This window comes from Corythoichthys intestinalis, chromosome 3, assembly GCF_030265065.1.
Source record: "Corythoichthys intestinalis isolate RoL2023-P3 chromosome 3, ASM3026506v1, whole genome shotgun sequence".
In the NCBI taxonomy this organism is placed as follows: Eukaryota; Metazoa; Chordata; class Actinopteri; order Syngnathiformes; family Syngnathidae; genus Corythoichthys; species Corythoichthys intestinalis.
Genome location: NC_080397.1, coordinates 59,511,376 through 59,528,747, shown reverse-complemented (window position 1 = coordinate 59,528,747; position 17,372 = coordinate 59,511,376). Strand labels below are relative to the sequence as shown.

The window sequence follows — 17,372 nt, the reverse complement described above, 5'->3', positions numbered from 1 at the left end:
ACTTACACAATGCTCATGGGTGCTGAAGCCTATAAAATCAGTCGCACCCAAGCGCCAGCAGAGGGCGGCAAAACTCCATAAAACACAACAAGTGAGTGTTTCACTGTGTACTGTCATTTAAATCTCTCTGAGCGGGGCATCTGCGTTAATTGCGTCAAATATTTTAACGTGATTAATTTAAAAAATTAATTAACGCCCGTTAATGTGATAATTTTGACAGCCCTAGTATATACACTACCGTTCAAAAGTTTGGGGTCACCCAGACGATTTTGTGTTTTCCTTCAAAAGTCACACTTTTATTTTTAAAATGAGTTTCAAAATGAATAGAAAATATACAACCCATAGCAAAAAGTATGGAATCACCAGTCTCGGACAAGCACTCACTCAGGCATTTTATCATGTAAAACAAACTCTGATGAAAAGCTTGACAAAGTAAGGAATTTGTTCAAAAGTGCAACTCTTTAGCATCCAGAAACACTAAAAGAAATTAATAAAAACATTGTGGTGGTCAGTAAATGTTACATTTATAGAGCAAGTGCAGGGAAACATATATGGAACTATTCCATTCTGAGGAAAAAATATGGAATAATGAGAAACAAACAAAGAAATAACAATCAAAACATCTCTAGTATTTAGCAGCACCACCTCTGGCTTTTATGACAGCTTGCACTCTCTGAGGCATGGACTCAGGGCCGGTCCAGGCCATTTGGGGGCCCTAAGCAAAATAATGCCAAGGGGCCCATATTTTTGGCCCAACATTTCGTCACAGTGTACTGTGAAACCCATACATGCAATCCAACGCCTACGTCCATATTTTGTATATAAATCAGATTTTTCATTTCTCTGCTCCAGAAGGATAAATTCTCTTCGACATATTCATGCATCTATTTTCCAAGCAAGTTTGAGCACCAATCATCGCGAAGCAGGTTCAACGTCACTCCCCAGGTTGCCAGATTGTAATGACAAGAAAATGGATGTTTGCATAGATAAACGGCAATTTGCGCCACATTATTCACGATGCTCTATTAACAACGTATAAAATGAGGTTGCCAGATTGGGGGCCCCCTAGTGGTCAGGGGCCCTAAGCAGCTGCATAGTTTGCGTATAGGCTGGGCCGGCCTTGCATGGACTTGATGAGTATTCTTCATCAATTTGGTGCCAACTCTATTTGGTTGCAGCTGCCAGATCATCCTTGCTGGTTGGCGCATTAATGTGGACCTTTTTTTTCAATTTCCACCACAGGTTATCAATAGGGTTGAGATCTGGGGTATTTGCAGGCCAAGACTTTGACTGGATGAGTCGTTCTCCAAGGAATGCTTTAACGGTTTTAGCTCTGAGGCATGATGCATTGTCATCTTGGAAAATGATGTCATTATCCCCAAACATATTTTCAATTGAAGAGATAAGAAAGCGGTCTAAAATTTCAATGTAAATTTAACTGTAAGCATTTATTGAAGATTTAACCCAGTGGTGTCCAAACTATTCCACATAGGGTCGCAGTGGGGGCTGGATTTCATTCCAACAAAACAAGACGACATCTTTTCACCGATCTGGTGTCTCACAAGTGTAATCAGTTGATTGCAGTCAGGTGCTGCTTGTTTTAGCACAAACTTCATTGGTTAAATTGTCTGTGCTCGATTGGTAGGAACAAAAACTAGGACCCACAGCGGCCCTTGAGGACAGGTTTGGACACCCATGATTTAACCACAGCCATCTCCCCAGTGCCTTTGCCTGAAATGCAGCCCCAGTTCATCAAGGACTGAGGGAATTTTGATGTTTTCTTCAGGCAGTCATCTTTGTAAATCTCACTGGAACAGCACCAAACCAAAGTTCCAGCACCATCACCTTGTCCACTGCAGATTCTTGACTCTTGACAAGGTGATGATGCTGGAACTTTGTCCAATGCAGATTCTTGACTCTTGACAAGGTGATGATGCTGGAACGTTTGTTTGGTGCTGTTCCAGTGAGATTTACAAAGATGACAACCTGAAGCAGACATCAAAATTCCCTCAGTCCTTGATGATATGGGGCTGCATGTCAGGCAAAGGCACTGGGGAGATGGCTGTGGTTAAATCTTCAATGAATGCACAAGTTTACATTGAAATTTTAGACAACTTTCTTATCCCTTCAGTTGAAAATATGTTTGTCATTTTCCAAGATGACAATGCATCATGCCACAGAGCTAAAACTGTTGCGGCATTCCTTGAAGAAAGACTCATCTAGTCAATGTCATGGCCTGCAAATAGCCCAGATCCAAACCCTGGTCGTGGAAATTGAAAAAAATAAAATGGTCCACAGAAAGGCTCCGACATACAAGGCTGATCTGGCAACTGCAATCAAAGAGAATTGGCACCAAAGTGATGAAGAATACTCATCAAGTCCATGCCTCAGAGACTGCAAGCTGTCATAAAAGCCAGAGGTGGTGCTACTAAATACTAGAGATGTTTTGATTGTTTTTTCTTTGTTTGTTTCTCATGATTCCATATTTTTTTCCTCAGAATGAAGTGGTTCCATATATACAGTGCCTTGCAAAAGTATTCGGCCCCCTTGAATCTTGCAACCTTTCGCCACATTTCAGGCTTCAAACATAAAGATATAAAATTTAATTTTTTTGTCAAGAATCAACAACAAGTGGGACACAATCGTGAATTGGAAAGACATTTATTGGATAATTTAAACTTTTTTAACAAATAAAAAACTGAAAGGTGGGGCGTGCAATATTATTTTGCCCCTTTACTTTCAGTGCAGCAAACTCACTCCAGAAGTTCAGTGAGGATCTCTGAATGATCCAATGTTGTCCTAAATGACCGATGATGATAAATAGAATCCACCTGTGTGTAATCAAGTCTCCGTATAAATGCACCTGCTCTGTGATAGTCTCAGGGTTCTGTTTAAAGTGCAGAGAGCATTATGAAAACCAAGGAACACACCAGGCAGGTCCGAGATACTGTTGTGGAGAAGTTTAAAGCCGGATTTGGATACAAAAAGATTTCCCAAGCTTTAAACATCTCAAGGAGCACTGTGCAAGCCATCATATTGAAATGGAAGGAGCATCAGACCACTGCAAATCTACCAAGACCCGGCCGTCCTTCCAAACTTTCTTCTCAAACAAGGAGAAAACTGATCAGAGATGCAGCCAAGAGGCCCATGATCACTCTGGATGAACTGCAGAGATCTACAGCTGAGGTGGGACAGTCTGTCCATAGGACAACAATCAGTCGTACACTGCACAAATCTGGCCTTTATGAAAGAGTGGCAAGAAGAAAGCCATTTCTCAAAGATATCCATAAAAAGTCTCGTTTAAAGTTTGCCACAAGCCACCTGGGAGACACACCAAACATGTGGAAGAAGGTGCTCTGGTCAGATGAAACCAAAATTGAACTTTTTGGCCACAATGCAAAACAAAACGATATGTTTGGCGTAAAAGCAACACAGCTCATCACACTGAACACACCATCCTCACTGTCAAACATGGTGGTGGCAGCATCATGGTTTGGGCCTGCTTTTCTTCAGCAGGGACAGGGAAGATGGTTAAAATTGACGGGAAGATGGATGCAGCCAAATACAGGAACATTCTGGAAGAAAACCTGTTGGTATCTGCACAAGACCTGAGACTGGGACGGAGATTTATCTTCCAACAGGACAATGATCCAAAACATAAAGCCAAATCTACAATGGAATGGTTCAAAAATAAACATATCCAGGTGTTAGAATGGCCAAGTCAAAGTCCAGACCTGAATCCAATGGAGAATCTGTGGAAAGAGCTGAAGACTGCTGTTCACAAACACTCTCCATCCAACCTCACTGAGCTCGAGCTGTTTTGCAAGGAAGAATGGGCAAGAATGTCAGTCTCTCGATGTGCAAAACTGATAGAAACATACCCCAAGCGACTTGCAGCTGTAATTGGAGCAAAAGGTGGCGCTACAAAGTATTAACGCAAGGGGGCCGAATAACATTGCACGCCCCACTTTTCAGTTTTTTATTTGTTAAAAAAGTTTAAATTATCCAATAAATGTTGTTCCACTTCACGATTGTGTCCCACTTGTTGTTGATTCTTGACAAACAATTAAAATTTTATATCTTTATGTTTGAAGCCTGAAATGTGGCGAAAGGTTGCAAGCTTCAAGGGGGCCGAATACTTTTGCAAGGCACTGTATTTCCCTGCACTTGCTCTGTAAAATTAACATTTACCACAATGTTTTTTTTATTCATTTCTTTTAGTGTTTCTGATTGCTAAAGAGTTCCACTTTTGAACTAATTCATTATTTTTTCAAGTTTTTTATCTAAGTTTGTTCTACTTGATAAATGAGTGAATGCTCGTCCGAGACTGGTGACTCAGTACTTTTTGCTAGGGGTTGTAATCGAAAACGGCTTTGGATATCGGAAACCGAATGAAAATTTTTTAGATATCGGCCTCGGCATTTTAAAAACCCATATTTGTCGACCTCCAATTTTGAGTTCTACTGACCACTAAAAGAAATTTGTTTTGATTAAAATAACATTTTTTTCCTTCTCCAGATGAAATTGCTCTGAACATCCCAGAGCTCGATCTGGAGCCAGAGGTCAGTGATCTGCTGACCAATCCAACGGTGGTAGAAAAGTTGGAGCAGTGTGTAATGAACTGGCAGACTCAGCTTACTGTTCTAATTGAGGAGCAAGAAAAAAAGAAGCCACAGACACCTAGTCCGATGGCTGAAATTGTTTTCTGGCAGGAAAGGTCCTACACCCTTAGCGCTGTGAGAATGAAGCTTAATAAACCTGTGGTAAAGAAGATTCTACTTTTATTGAAGAAAGCGCAAGCAGGTGTGATTACCACAATGGACGCGACAATAGACAAACTTGTTAAATACTGCTCAGAGGCAGAGGAAAATGTACGCTTCCTTCAAACATTGGAAAGGCATTTCAAAGTGAGCAATACCTTTGTTCGAAAAATATTGTAAAATATAAATGTTAAATCATAGACTTCACTGTCTTTTGACGGGGCGCGGGGCTGCTCCGTAGGGGGCCTATTTTCAAAAACTTAAATCTAATATTTTCAAAAACAAAGCCGCTAGTAACCTAGAACCAAAACAGGCACCTCTCTCAGGCATATACAGTGGGGAGAACAAGTATTTGATACACTGCCAATGGGTTTTCCCATTGACTGTGTATCAAATACTTGTTCTCCCCACTGTATGAGTCTTCATGAGCAGCGGCATCAAAAAATTCCACAAATATCATATGTAAGTTTTCCCCCGAAATAACGACTTATTAATTTTTTTTAATTTAATTTAGTTTCAACAGCTAATAAATCACAAAATTTTGACATCAGAAACGTAATACTTGAGAAAGGCATACAGAATCATCTTAATTTTACTCAACAAAAGCACATTTTTCATTTTTCTAGGTTGAATTCCGATGTCACGATTGCCTTAGCATGTCTTGCCGGCTATCTGGCCTGGTCGTTTTTAGATTGAAATGTTACATGAAATAAAACACGTAAAAGCCGATTTTTTATTTATTTATTTATTTTTTGGCCAGAAATGGGCAGTTTACCAAAAATTGCCTGATTATTTGAACGTAAAGTCACGCTTTTGATACAAAATCTAACGGTCATCACAAAACAAAGAGCTTTTCAAGTTGAATATTCTTGTAAATAAATGCGTAAATCCCTGAATTTCTATAAATATGATTGTAAAACATTCTAGATTCTTGGTTGAAAACAAAAAAAAAAAACAGGCAGTTATCATTCATTTTACGTAAATATTTCAAGCTAAAATTACGATTATTTTTTCCATTCATTCAAACGTTTCAAAGAGCATGCATATTGCTCTTATATAAAGATGTCCCGATCGATTGGCGTCCCGATCGATCGGGTCCGATCACGTCATTTTCAAAGTATCGGAATCGGCAAAAAAATATCGGACGTGCCTTTTTTTAATATATACAGTATATATATTTTTTTTAATTAAATCGTTTTCTAATTGTATTTAACGTTACAGACAAAATGTCTTACACTCATCCAGAGTCTTTAGTTTTGGCTTAAATTAGGGCTATAATTAATTTATTTTCAATTAATCATGTTAAAATATGTAACGCAATTAACGCATGCGCTACACAACCCACTCACGCATGATCGCGTTCAATCTATAATGGCGCCTGTTTACCTATATATAGAACTAAAAGGCAGCGTGAAATGAGTAGTGAATTTTGGCAGCCTTTAGCAACGTTTTTTTTTTTTTTTTATTTACTGCAAGTTTTCAACAGATAATAAATCACTCAATTTTCACATCAGAAACTTAATACTTGATGAAATTCTTGTGGATAAATGCTTAAATCACTGAATTCTTTACAGATATGGATGTAAAACAGTCTGGATTCTTGTTAAAAGAGCAAAGAACCGGGCAGTTAGCATTTATTTTACGTAACTATTAAAGATGTCCCGATCGATCGGCATCCCAATCAGGCATTGTCGCGTTCAATCTATAATGGCGCCTGTTTACCTATATATAGAGCTAAAAGGCAGCGTGAAATGGGTAGAGTGAATTTTGGCAGCCTTTGGCACCTTTTTTAAATTGGCTAAAACCTTAAAATTCGTCTCTCAATAATTAGAAATATTGTTGGAAATCACTGTGGGGAAGAGAGGTAGTAATTGATCTTTTTCTTTACACCCTGTGTTATTTCACAACGCAGAGATGATATATCAATTGGTGCCAATACGCACAGTCATGGTTGCACTTCCCATCATGCATTTGGGCAGAAGTTAAATGGCTACAGTATCATTTACTGAAAGCTCGACAAATACACTAAATGGCAATATTTAGTCACAATATACAAAGTCACATTTATCCTTTAAGAATTACAAGTCTTTCTATCCATGGATCCTTCTCACAGAAAGAATGTTAATAATGTAAATGCCATCTTGAGGATTTATTGTCATAATAAACAAATACAGTACTTATGTATTGTATGTTGAATGTATATAATCGTCCGAGTTTTATTCATTTATTTCTTAATGCATTGCCAAAATGTATATGATCGGGAAAAATTATCGGGAATGATTGGAATTGAATCGGGAGCAAAAAAAAAAAGCAATCGGATCGGGAAATATCGGGATCGGCAGATAGTCAAACTAAATCGATCAGATCGGGAGCAAAAAACATCATCGGAACAACCCTACTCTTATATATAATAATTACCTTGAATACTCGACCAAATCACTCTTGAGACACTCCTGCCTGGTTGTATGCTCTAAAACTTTCGTCCTGTTTCCACCTAACTTCGGAGTTAAAACGCAACGTGTTTATCGCAGTGAAAGCTGCCACAACGCTTTGCCTGGCCCAGCCCCCTATGGGAAGTCATGGCGCAATGACTGTAGGAACTGTCTCGTCAACTGATAGTGAAGTCTATGGTCAAATGTTTCCACTGCACTCATCGAGTGTTTTCTGTTATAGAATTTGGCTACAGGAACAAACTTCAGTGTTTTTCTGGAGACCATCCCACCTCTAATGAACAGCCTGCAAATTGTCTGGTTAATATCCTCCTACTACAACAACAATGAACGCATGGTCCCTTTGATGGAACGCATTGTTTGGCAACTGTCTGAACGGGTGGCTCAAGTCATTGATATCCATGTGCTTTTCAAGTATGCGATGTTAAACCCTAAACATACGGAACCTCGTCTATTTTTCTGTCATTAAAGTCTGGTTCGATTTCTTTACCAGAGATGAAAGAGAAGTGGCAAAATCCAAGGTGGATGATGCTAAACAAGTTCTAGAACTGTGGAAGTCCTCTTACTTCGAAGTGCGTGCTGAAATTGAACAAGCAGGCACTGGAAAACGCTGGGAGTTTGATACGAGAAAGCTCTTTGAGAAAACTGATTATATGGCTGCCATCTGTCAAGACTTGTCTTGTGTTTTGCAGGTTAGTTTCATACACACATTTTCACTTGATGTTCATGGAACCCCAAAAAGGGTCAAAATTAAATAAATTAAAAACATTTTGAAAAATAAAAGAAAAAATGCGTAAAATGGCCCTTAAATTGTAAAATATTTTGATTGACATTTTCTACAAAGCATTTTTTAAAATTTCATAATCCCTTTTTCCACAATAGCTTTTTTTATTTCAATTCAATTTTATTTGTATAGCCCTGGATCACAACAACGTTGTCTCAAAGGGCTTTGCAGAGGCAATATGATACACAATCAGACACAGCAAATGAAGCAACAAAGCTGAATAAATAAATTCAAGTTCTGGTTATCCCCCATCCTTAGACCCTCCATGTCAGCAGGGAAAAACTCCAAAAACTCCAGTCTTTGGGAGAAAATGAGAAACCTTGGGGAGTACCACAGTCAGGAGAGATCCACTCCCAGGACGGATAGACATTAAGCCCCAGGACCGCTAATGGGAATTAGCAGGCGAAGTTACAGTCTGTAAAGATGCAGTGGTGTAAAGGAACAAGAAGAGGTCCATCTAGCCAGATGAGACGGGGTAGCAACGAGGACGTCCATCCAGCCAGGGGTCCGGACAGTCAGGAGGCTGCAGCTGAAAAATAGCTCCTCCCCAGAGGGGTGGGGGGAAAGGGGACACCGAGTGACGAGTGATGAAGAGACTAGGCAACTAGATATTAGCATTGGAAAATAGAAATAAAGTAAGATAAGTGGTAGGTAGAGTGAGAAAATGGAGATAGAACTCAGTGGCTGTACTTTCCCCAGCTTTATAGCTTCTAGTGCAGCTTAGACTAAACTTTGAGTCTACTCTGACGTCAACTAGCCTGACCATAAGTTTTGTTGAATAGGAACGTTTTTAATCGAATCTTAAATGTGCAGACTGTCTCGGCTTCTTTAATATTAGCTGGAAGCTGAGTCCATAAAACGGGCTTGGTGGCTAAAGGGTCTAGCTCCGACAGTACTTTTAGAAACCCTGGGAACTACCAGTAAGCCTGCATTCTGAGAGCGGAGTGTTCTGTTGGGGCGTTATGGAACCAGAGCATCGGCGAGATAAGATGGCCCCAACCCATTAATGTTCTTAAATGTAAGAAGGAGGATTTTAAATTGAATTCTAAACTCGATTGGAAGCCAGTGAAGGGCCTGGAGCACAGGGGTGATGTGCTCTCTTCTATTGGTTCCTGTTAAAAGTCTTGCTAGCTAGTGCTTGCCTTCATAGTGTCGTTTTTCAGCTCAATGAGATTTTACAAGATAAAGTGCGTTTTTTACCAAAGTCCTTTTTTTTCATGTCACCATTTAGATTAATAACACCTTATAAATAACAAAATTAAACGACAAATAATATACTGTACTTACCATCAATGCTGAGAGGTGGCGGACGAGACACTGTTACGCGACAAAAAACACAAACAGACAAAAAACAACGGACGAGACGCGCGTGGTAAAGTGAAATCGTAAAGTCGGGTGCATCGTAAACAAGGGCCAACCTGTGTATATATTTAAGATTTAAGATATAGACTTATATTTAGGATATACAGTATATTTAGGATTTAGAGTTAAGATTTAGATTTAACATTTAGTTGAAGGAATTATATCTGTAAGATTTATATCTATATTTAGTATATTGATTTAGGATTTATATTTTAGATTTAAATTAAATATTTCTGAATTTAAAGATTTATTCTTGAAAAATACATATTTAAATTGCTAAAGTTGCAAATGTGCAAAGAAAAAAAGGGGCGTTCAAACTTCACACCACATTTGAACTCTGTGTGGTGCTAAATGTGTGAAAATTTAATTTTCAGCATGCATACTATTCTCCATTAAAATATGAAGACCTATAAATATTTGGGTGGTTTTAGTTAAAGCAGACACTTTTTTTTCATCCGTGTGATTTTGACAAAGATGGTGATTTTATGCAGAATTGTGAGAAATTCCTAAAGGTACTTTTTCATACCACTGTATTTCAAAATGTTGTTTTTATTTATTTAATTCTGACCCTTGAATTTGAATTTATTGTCATTGTCATTTGTCATCATCATCATCACATCAACATCATCATCATCAGCATTAAATCATGTAATAAGGGAAGAAATGAAAGGAAGAAAAAAAGATAAAAAATATTGTTTCTCCCAGAAGATGAAAAGAGACATGACAAAGGGAACGGAAAAAAAGCCAAAGCTTATCGGGACCCGTCCCCCTTCCACCAAGGTCGCACAAGCAACAGCTCATGATCAGTCCAATGACAGTCTAGCGCCTATTGTTCAAAAAGTCATTAATTTGCATGGCAATTTCACAATTAAATTTATGTAACTTCAATCAGTCCATGTCCTTGATTGGTGAGTGGTGACAGCTAGGGGTGTTGTGGAGGCCCGCCTGAGTTGCGTCCACGTTGATTTGTTGTCAGCATCCCCTTAGGAGTTTAGTCATCGTCATCTCTGGCCCGGTTGGCACGAGCGAATCTCTCTTGATCACGCAGCTCCACGTCAATCTTTGCGGCCAGTCGTGTGGCAGCGTCGCTTAGCATCGCCTGTTCCTTCATTAACTGGGCCAACTGGTCGCCGTTGCGTCGAACAATCTCAGCTGCGTCGTGGAGTTGGTTTTTCATCCTGATCGAGAAGCGACGAACCCAGAGAGCAGCCAGTAGCATCAGGAAGGCAAGCGCCAGCAGTGTGCCAAAGATGTACACATCTTCAGCGTCTTCTATCAGGAGGGACGTTAGGCATAGCGGTCTCCATTTACCCCAAGCGTCCTCCACATATCCAGACGTGAAGGTGGTGACCGGGCAAGGTCTTTGTCCAGAGGAGGGTCGCATAGTAGAGAATATTCCATCCATTGAACTCAGGGCCCAGTTAACCAGTTCCATAATTTCCTCCGGAGGAAGCTCAGCTTGTACGTTGCAGAAGCAGAGTCCGTAATGTGATTTAGATGCGGGGCGCGTCCCAGATTGTTATATCATTACTAGTTGTCCCTGGCCTTAAGCCTGGTTTGGTGTGAGGACATTCTTATCTGTATAGTGTGTGCTGTTATTGTTATGTCTGGGCGATGTACTGGCTTATTTTGCTTTTCTTATACATTATTTTGAAGAAGTGTAACGAGTTTATATTCGTTAGTGCTGCATCACATGTATTCCATAGTCGAGCCCCAGTGTTTACAACGGAAAAAGTTTTCATTTTAGTCCTAATGGACTGGTAGGAAAAAGTTCGGGATACTCTCAGATTGTAGGAGGATTCTTTAATGCAGAATAAAGCTTGCAAATTTGCTGGAAGACTGTATGTGTTGGCTTTATACATCATTTGAGCGATTTTGTAGTCGACCAAGTCATGAAATTTCAGCGTTTTGGACTTGATGAAAAGCTCGTTGGTGTGTGCTCTGTAGGAAGCTCCATGAATAATTCTAATGGCTTTCTTTTGGAGAACACAGAGTGGGTTGAGGTGCGTTTCATAAGTTCGTCCCCAGATCTCCAAGCAGTAACTGAAATGTGGAAGGACGAGTGCGCAGTATAGGGTTTGGAGAGCCCTCGTGTCTAGCATGTTTTGTGCTCTATAGAGAATTGAGATGCTCCGAGCAATTTTGTTTCTCAGTCTATCTATATGAGGCTTCCAGTTTAGGCGTTGATCAATAATTATGCCTAGCACTTTGTGCTGTTGTACCCTTTGTATCTCTACATTATTTATTAGTATCTTTAGGTTCGGATCCAAATTTTTTCTTCCAAATACTATGTATTTAGTTTTCTCGAGGTTAAGAGTTAATTTGTTTGCATCGAACCATTTTTGCAATCTAGCTAATTCCACATTTATTTGTTTAAATAGACTCTGGGGGTCTTTTCCGGAACAGAAGATGTTTGTGTCATCCGCAAAAAGCACCATTTTGAGATTAGAAGCTAGATGCAGGTCATTTATGTATAGGATGAAAAGTTTCGGCCCCAGGACGGAGCCCTGGGGCACTCCACATGTAATTGGACGAGTTGTTGATCTGCACCCTTCATATGATACATATTGCCAGCGCCTCTCCAGATAGCTTCTTATCCAATTTAGAGCGTTGCCTCTCAAACCGAGTCTCTGTAGTTTGTCCAGTAGGATGTCGTGGTTGACTGTATCGAAGGCTTTTTTCAAGTCTAGGAAGATTCCCACAGAGTATTTTTTTTGGTCGAGAGCACCCGTAATCAGTTCCATTGACTCAGCTAGGGCCTGCACAGTGGAATGGTTTTTTCTAAATCCATATTGACTGTCGTATAATAAATGATGCTTTGTTATGAATTTGTCAAGTCGGTTGTTAAAAAGCTTTTCAAGTATTTTAGAAAGTTGGGGGAGGATGGAAATAGGTCTGTAGTTGTTGAGCTCATGTGGGTTCCCGCCTTTGAATATTGGTATAACTTTAGCAATTTTCATTTCATCAGGGAAAATTCCTGATTCAAAAGATAGGTTGAAGATATGGGTTATTGGTAGCAGAATTTCATTATGGATGCTTTTGATGATTTTCATATCAATTTCATGAAAGTCAGTAGAGTTTTTGTTTTCGCATTGCATAATCAAACTCTTTACCTCAGTTGGGAGAATTGGTTCAAGAAACATTGAATTTAAAATGGGGTCAGGGTTCATATGTGTATCAACCGGGGGGATTTTTTTTGCCAGGTTGGAGCCCACAGTTGCAAAGAATTCGTTGAATTTGTTTGCAATCTCAGTTTTGTTTCTCATTTGACTGTTTTCCCCGTAGAAGAACTCAGGATAAGAGCTACCTGACTCCCTGTTTCTTCTTATGATATCATTTAGAATTTTCCATAGTTTGGAGGTGTAGTTTTTATTGTCTTCCAGTAAGTTGCAATAGTATTGTTTTTTACAGGAACGCAAAATGGAGTTGAGTTTGTTTCGGTACTTTTTGAATTTGTTTTCATTTTCTGTTGTCCTGTTTGAGATGAACTCCCTGTACAGCCTGGTCCTTTTGAGGCAGGAATTGATAAGAGACTTCGTTAACCAAGGCTTGTTTATAGCTTTTCTCACAGGAAACTGCTTGACCGGGCAGCACTTATCATAGAGGTGTTGGATTGTATTCAGAAGGTACTGATAAGCAGTATTCACATCTGTTGCATTGTACACATCATCCCATTTGTGGTTCAAAAGTTCTTTTTTCATGTTTTCAATATTTGATTCACTTCTCAGTCTTCTGTATACAATCTTGGTTTTATTTGCGCAGGAATAGCTTAAAGGGAATTCAGTAAAGATAGGCAAATGGTCTGTAATATCACAGATTAGCAGGCCACTTTGAGTCTGCTCTAAAATGTTTGTGAAAATATTATCAATGAGAGTCGCGCAGTGTGCCGTTATACGGGTTGGTTGCGTAATCAGGGGCCGTAGGCCTTGAGAATACATGGATGCAACAAAGTTATCTATGTGAGGATTTTTTTTGGGATTCAGGATGTCCAGATTCATGTCCCCACAGCAAATCACATGCTTATTGTTCATTTTAGACAGTATGCCTTCCATGTGCTGAGTAAAAAGTTGTACATTTGAGTCAGGTGCACGATAAACACAACAGATGGTAATGCTTTTACAGTTAGGTATACTTAGCTCAATTGATACACATTCCATCAAATCTTCGATAGCGATTGACCTGCCTTGCAGGACATCAAAGTTGAACACATTTCTGATAAAAATTGCAACACCCCCACCTCCCTTAGCTGTCCGATTTACTTGTGCTACGTTGTATCCAAGCAAGTTGAGGTCAAGTCCTTTGTTATCATTAAGCCATGTTTCGGAGACGGCGATAACATCAAACTTATTCTTGAAGCTTTGTAGATACTCATCGATGCTTTCCATATTTTTGTAAAGACTCCTGGCGTTGAAATGGATTAGTTTTAGCTTGCCGTCATTATCCATAGAGTTGTTGTATTGGTCTGTGGTGTAGTACTTACAACTGTTCGGCATGTTATTGTAGAAGTTGAGGTCCGGATCTAGACTGTCACTAGGGTCATCATAAGTTTCATCCATCTGGACATCCAGAAAATTTGTGGACGTCATCATTATTTATTCGAATGGTGTCAGCTCCTCCAAGCTTCTCACAACTCTTATCTTCATGTCTTGTGTCTTGATGAGAATCTTGCAGTCAGAGACCCAGGTGTTGGTTATTTTCCCCTCTTTTTTGAGCTGACGCGCTTTTTTTGCTACTTGAGCATTCCGGCGAGTCAGGTTATCATTCAGAAAGATCTTCGTACCCTTCAGGCGGCGACGCTGCGCAAGCAGGGCAGCCTTGCTCTTGTGGTCAGTTAGCTTCACGACCACCGCCGCAGGGCCCTTGCCCCCAGCCGGGAGCAGAAAGCAGTGGGTGATGTGTTCCTCTTCCACGGTTAATCCTGCTTCTTTCAGCTTTTCAATTGCTTGTTGAGCCACAGATGGACTAGCCGCCTCGGCATATGATCGGGGCACCAGTTGTAATCCAGAAACGATGAGATCATTTGCGCGTCTTCCTTGGTCGAGTTCATCAGCCAAGTATTCCAGCCTTTTTATGCGCGCATCCTTTTCCTCACTCTCTTGCTTGAGCTTCAGGAATTCATCGCGGTTTTGGCGGGTTTCAGCCCTCAGCAGCTGTATCTCTTTCATAACCTCCTTCTCCACAAGATTGGTCAAGGCGGCCAGGGCGGCCTCCATTTTCGTCTCCATTTTCTGGATGGAGGCTCTAAGTTCTTCAAAATCCTCTTGTTTTGGGGCCTGAGCCTTTCTGGTGCCCATAGCCGAGCTGTTTTCAGGCTGTATTTTCAGGCCTGCGCTTATCAGCGAAGATAGGAGCGTGTCCTTCACGGAGCTGGCTTGTATGCGACTGCACAGCTTGAGCTCAGCCTTCAGAATGAGCCCTTTGGGGGCTTCATAGATGTTTGAGGACAGAACATGCTCACTATTTAATTATTTTTGTAATGTTTTGCATAGAATTTGGATGGGTATTTCAACATCTTCAGCCCAGAGTTAAAAAGTGTGACCTTGGACCCAAGACATTTTGATGAGATGCTGGCCAAGGTGGACAACCTTATTGTACCTTTTGAGGGAATAACTTTTGATCCTTTCAATATCTGCAAGATGAGCAGCTGGAAAATCATCATGCAAAACTTCAACAGTGGTGTTTATGTAAGTTTACAATTCAAAACTATTCTCAACATACAATACTTGCTTATTTTCACAAATGTAATTTCTACGTACCACTTATATATATTTGTTCAGGCCAATGAGAGAGAAGTCATTGCCTTCATTGACCAGTCCTTCAAGGCATTGCGGTCTTCGACCGCTGCCTTTAACATGCTTGTGAAATATAAAGACGTTCGCTCTCGACCCACCATCAACAATCATTTGATGAAGAAGAGTAATGAGCTTCTGTCTCAGTTTTGCAAAGAGGTTTGTAAAGCATCGCTGGTGTCAGGATTCAGTTAAAAGGATACCGCATGTTTTGTAATGTTCTAAAATGTTGTAATTAATTATGTATGTAATTTTAATTATGTATGTTTTTAGGCTTAATATTGTAAGGATAAATATTGACTGATATTTTATATAGGTTGACAGTATAAATGAAATCTTTGAGGAAAAGAAAAACGAACCAAACATGAATAAGAATGAGCCTCCTGTGGCAGGCAGTATCAGGTGGACGCGTACCCTTTTTCACCATGCAAAAGAAGGAATGGTTCCTCTCCTCACAATGCCAGATTTACTGGGGAGTGAAATGGGCCAAGTGGTGAGTTTTGTATTATTAGTAAAAGGTGGTACGGAGCCCTAAAGGGACATTGAAATAAAATAAATTCAAGCACACCAGAAACAATGTGGTAAACATTAGCATTATATAGCATTTAAACTAGCGGACTTTTGCTATGCAAGTGAGCTAATTGTTGTAAAAATTAGCGTTATATAGCATTTAAACTAGGGGAATTTTGATATGCTAGGTAGCCAATTATTGTAAACATTAGCATTATATAGCGTTTAAACTAGTGGACTTTTGATATGCAAGTTAGCTAATTGTTGAAACATTAGCATTATATAGCATGTAAGCTAGCGGACTTTTGCTATGCAAGTTAGCCAATGGCAACAATGCAACAATTGGCTTACCAAAAGTCCGCTAGCTTAAATGCTATATACAGTGATTCCTCGTTTTTCACGGTTAATGGGGACCAGAACCCGCCGCGATAAGTGAAAAACCGTGAAGTAGCACACCCCCTTCCCCAAAACGACTTTTGTTATGCAAGTGAGCTAATTGTTGTAAAAATTAGCGTTATATAGCATTTAAACTAGGGGACTTTTGATATGCTCGGTAGCCAATTATTGTAAACATTAGCATTATATAGCGTTTAAACTAGTGGACTTTTGATATGCAAGTTAGCTAATTGTTGAAACATTAGCATTATATAGCATGTAAGCTAGCGGACTTTTGCTATGCAAGTTAGCCAATGGCAACAATGCAACAATTGGCTTACCAAAAGTCCGCTAGCTTAAATGCTATATACAGTGATTCCTCGTTTTTCACGGTTAATGGGGACCAGAACCCGCCGCGATAAGTGAAAAACCGCGAAGTAGCACACCCCCTTCCCCAAAACGGATTAGTTTTGTGTGTGTGTGTGTGTTCGATGTATTTATTCAGATTTAGCATAGGAAAGAGATACATATAAGACGTTTTTTTCACTTTTTTTCCCCAAACTATAATTTTTTAAAAAATGTATACATATTAGGGCTGTCAAACGATTAGAATTTTTAATCGAGTTAATCACAGCTTAAAAATTAATTAATCGTAATTAATCGCAATTCAAACCATCTATAAAATATGCCATTTTTTTCTGTAAATTATTGTTGGAATGGAAAGATAAGACACAAGACTGATAAATACATCCAACATACTGTACATAAGTACTGTATTTGTTTATTATAACACTAAATCAACAAGATGGCATTAACATTATTTACATTCTGTTTAAGCGATCCATGGATAGAAAGGCTTGTAGTTCTTAAAAGATAAATGTTAGTACAAGTTATAGAAATTTTATATTAAAACCCCTCTTAATGTTTTAATAAAATTTGTTAAAATTTTCAATCAAAAAATAAACTCGTAGCTCGCCGTTGTTGATGTCAATAATTACACAATGCTCATGGTGCTGAAACCAATAAAGTCAGTCGCACCCAAGCGCCATTACAGGGCGACAAAACACCAAAAAACATAAGGAACAAGTTGACATGACACTGTGCTGTCATTTTAATCTGTTTGAGCGGGGCATGTGCGTTAAATGCGTCAAATATTTTAACGTGATTAATTAAAAAAATTAATTAATGCCCGTTAACGCGATAATTTTGACAGCCCTGATATATGTACATATTTAAATGTTTTTTAGGCACTTCAAGTGTAATAATTATGATAAGTTTTTAACATGTTGCTGTCCTACCAATTTTTTTTGAAACAAGATTAAAGTAGTAAAAAAATGCTTGG

General features: G+C 39.3%; 1 protein-coding gene across 3 annotated transcripts in view; it reads left to right on the top strand.

Moving 5' to 3' along the window:
* The window catches only part of LOC130913269 (dynein axonemal heavy chain 10-like), a 130,626-nt gene that overhangs the window by 11,250 nt on the left and 102,004 nt on the right, over positions 1 to 17,372 (top strand). For all 3 annotated transcript variants that reach the window (XM_057831735.1, XM_057831736.1, XM_057831734.1), the window contains exons 6-11: positions 4,519 to 4,907; positions 7,434 to 7,624; positions 7,704 to 7,902; positions 14,846 to 15,040; positions 15,134 to 15,304; positions 15,462 to 15,638. In XM_057831735.1, the coding sequence (XP_057687718.1) occupies positions 4,519 to 4,907; positions 7,434 to 7,624; positions 7,704 to 7,902; positions 14,846 to 15,040; positions 15,134 to 15,304; positions 15,462 to 15,638 (1,322 nt within the window). The remainder of the gene's footprint in view (positions 1 to 4,518; positions 4,908 to 7,433; positions 7,625 to 7,703; positions 7,903 to 14,845; positions 15,041 to 15,133; positions 15,305 to 15,461; positions 15,639 to 17,372) is intronic.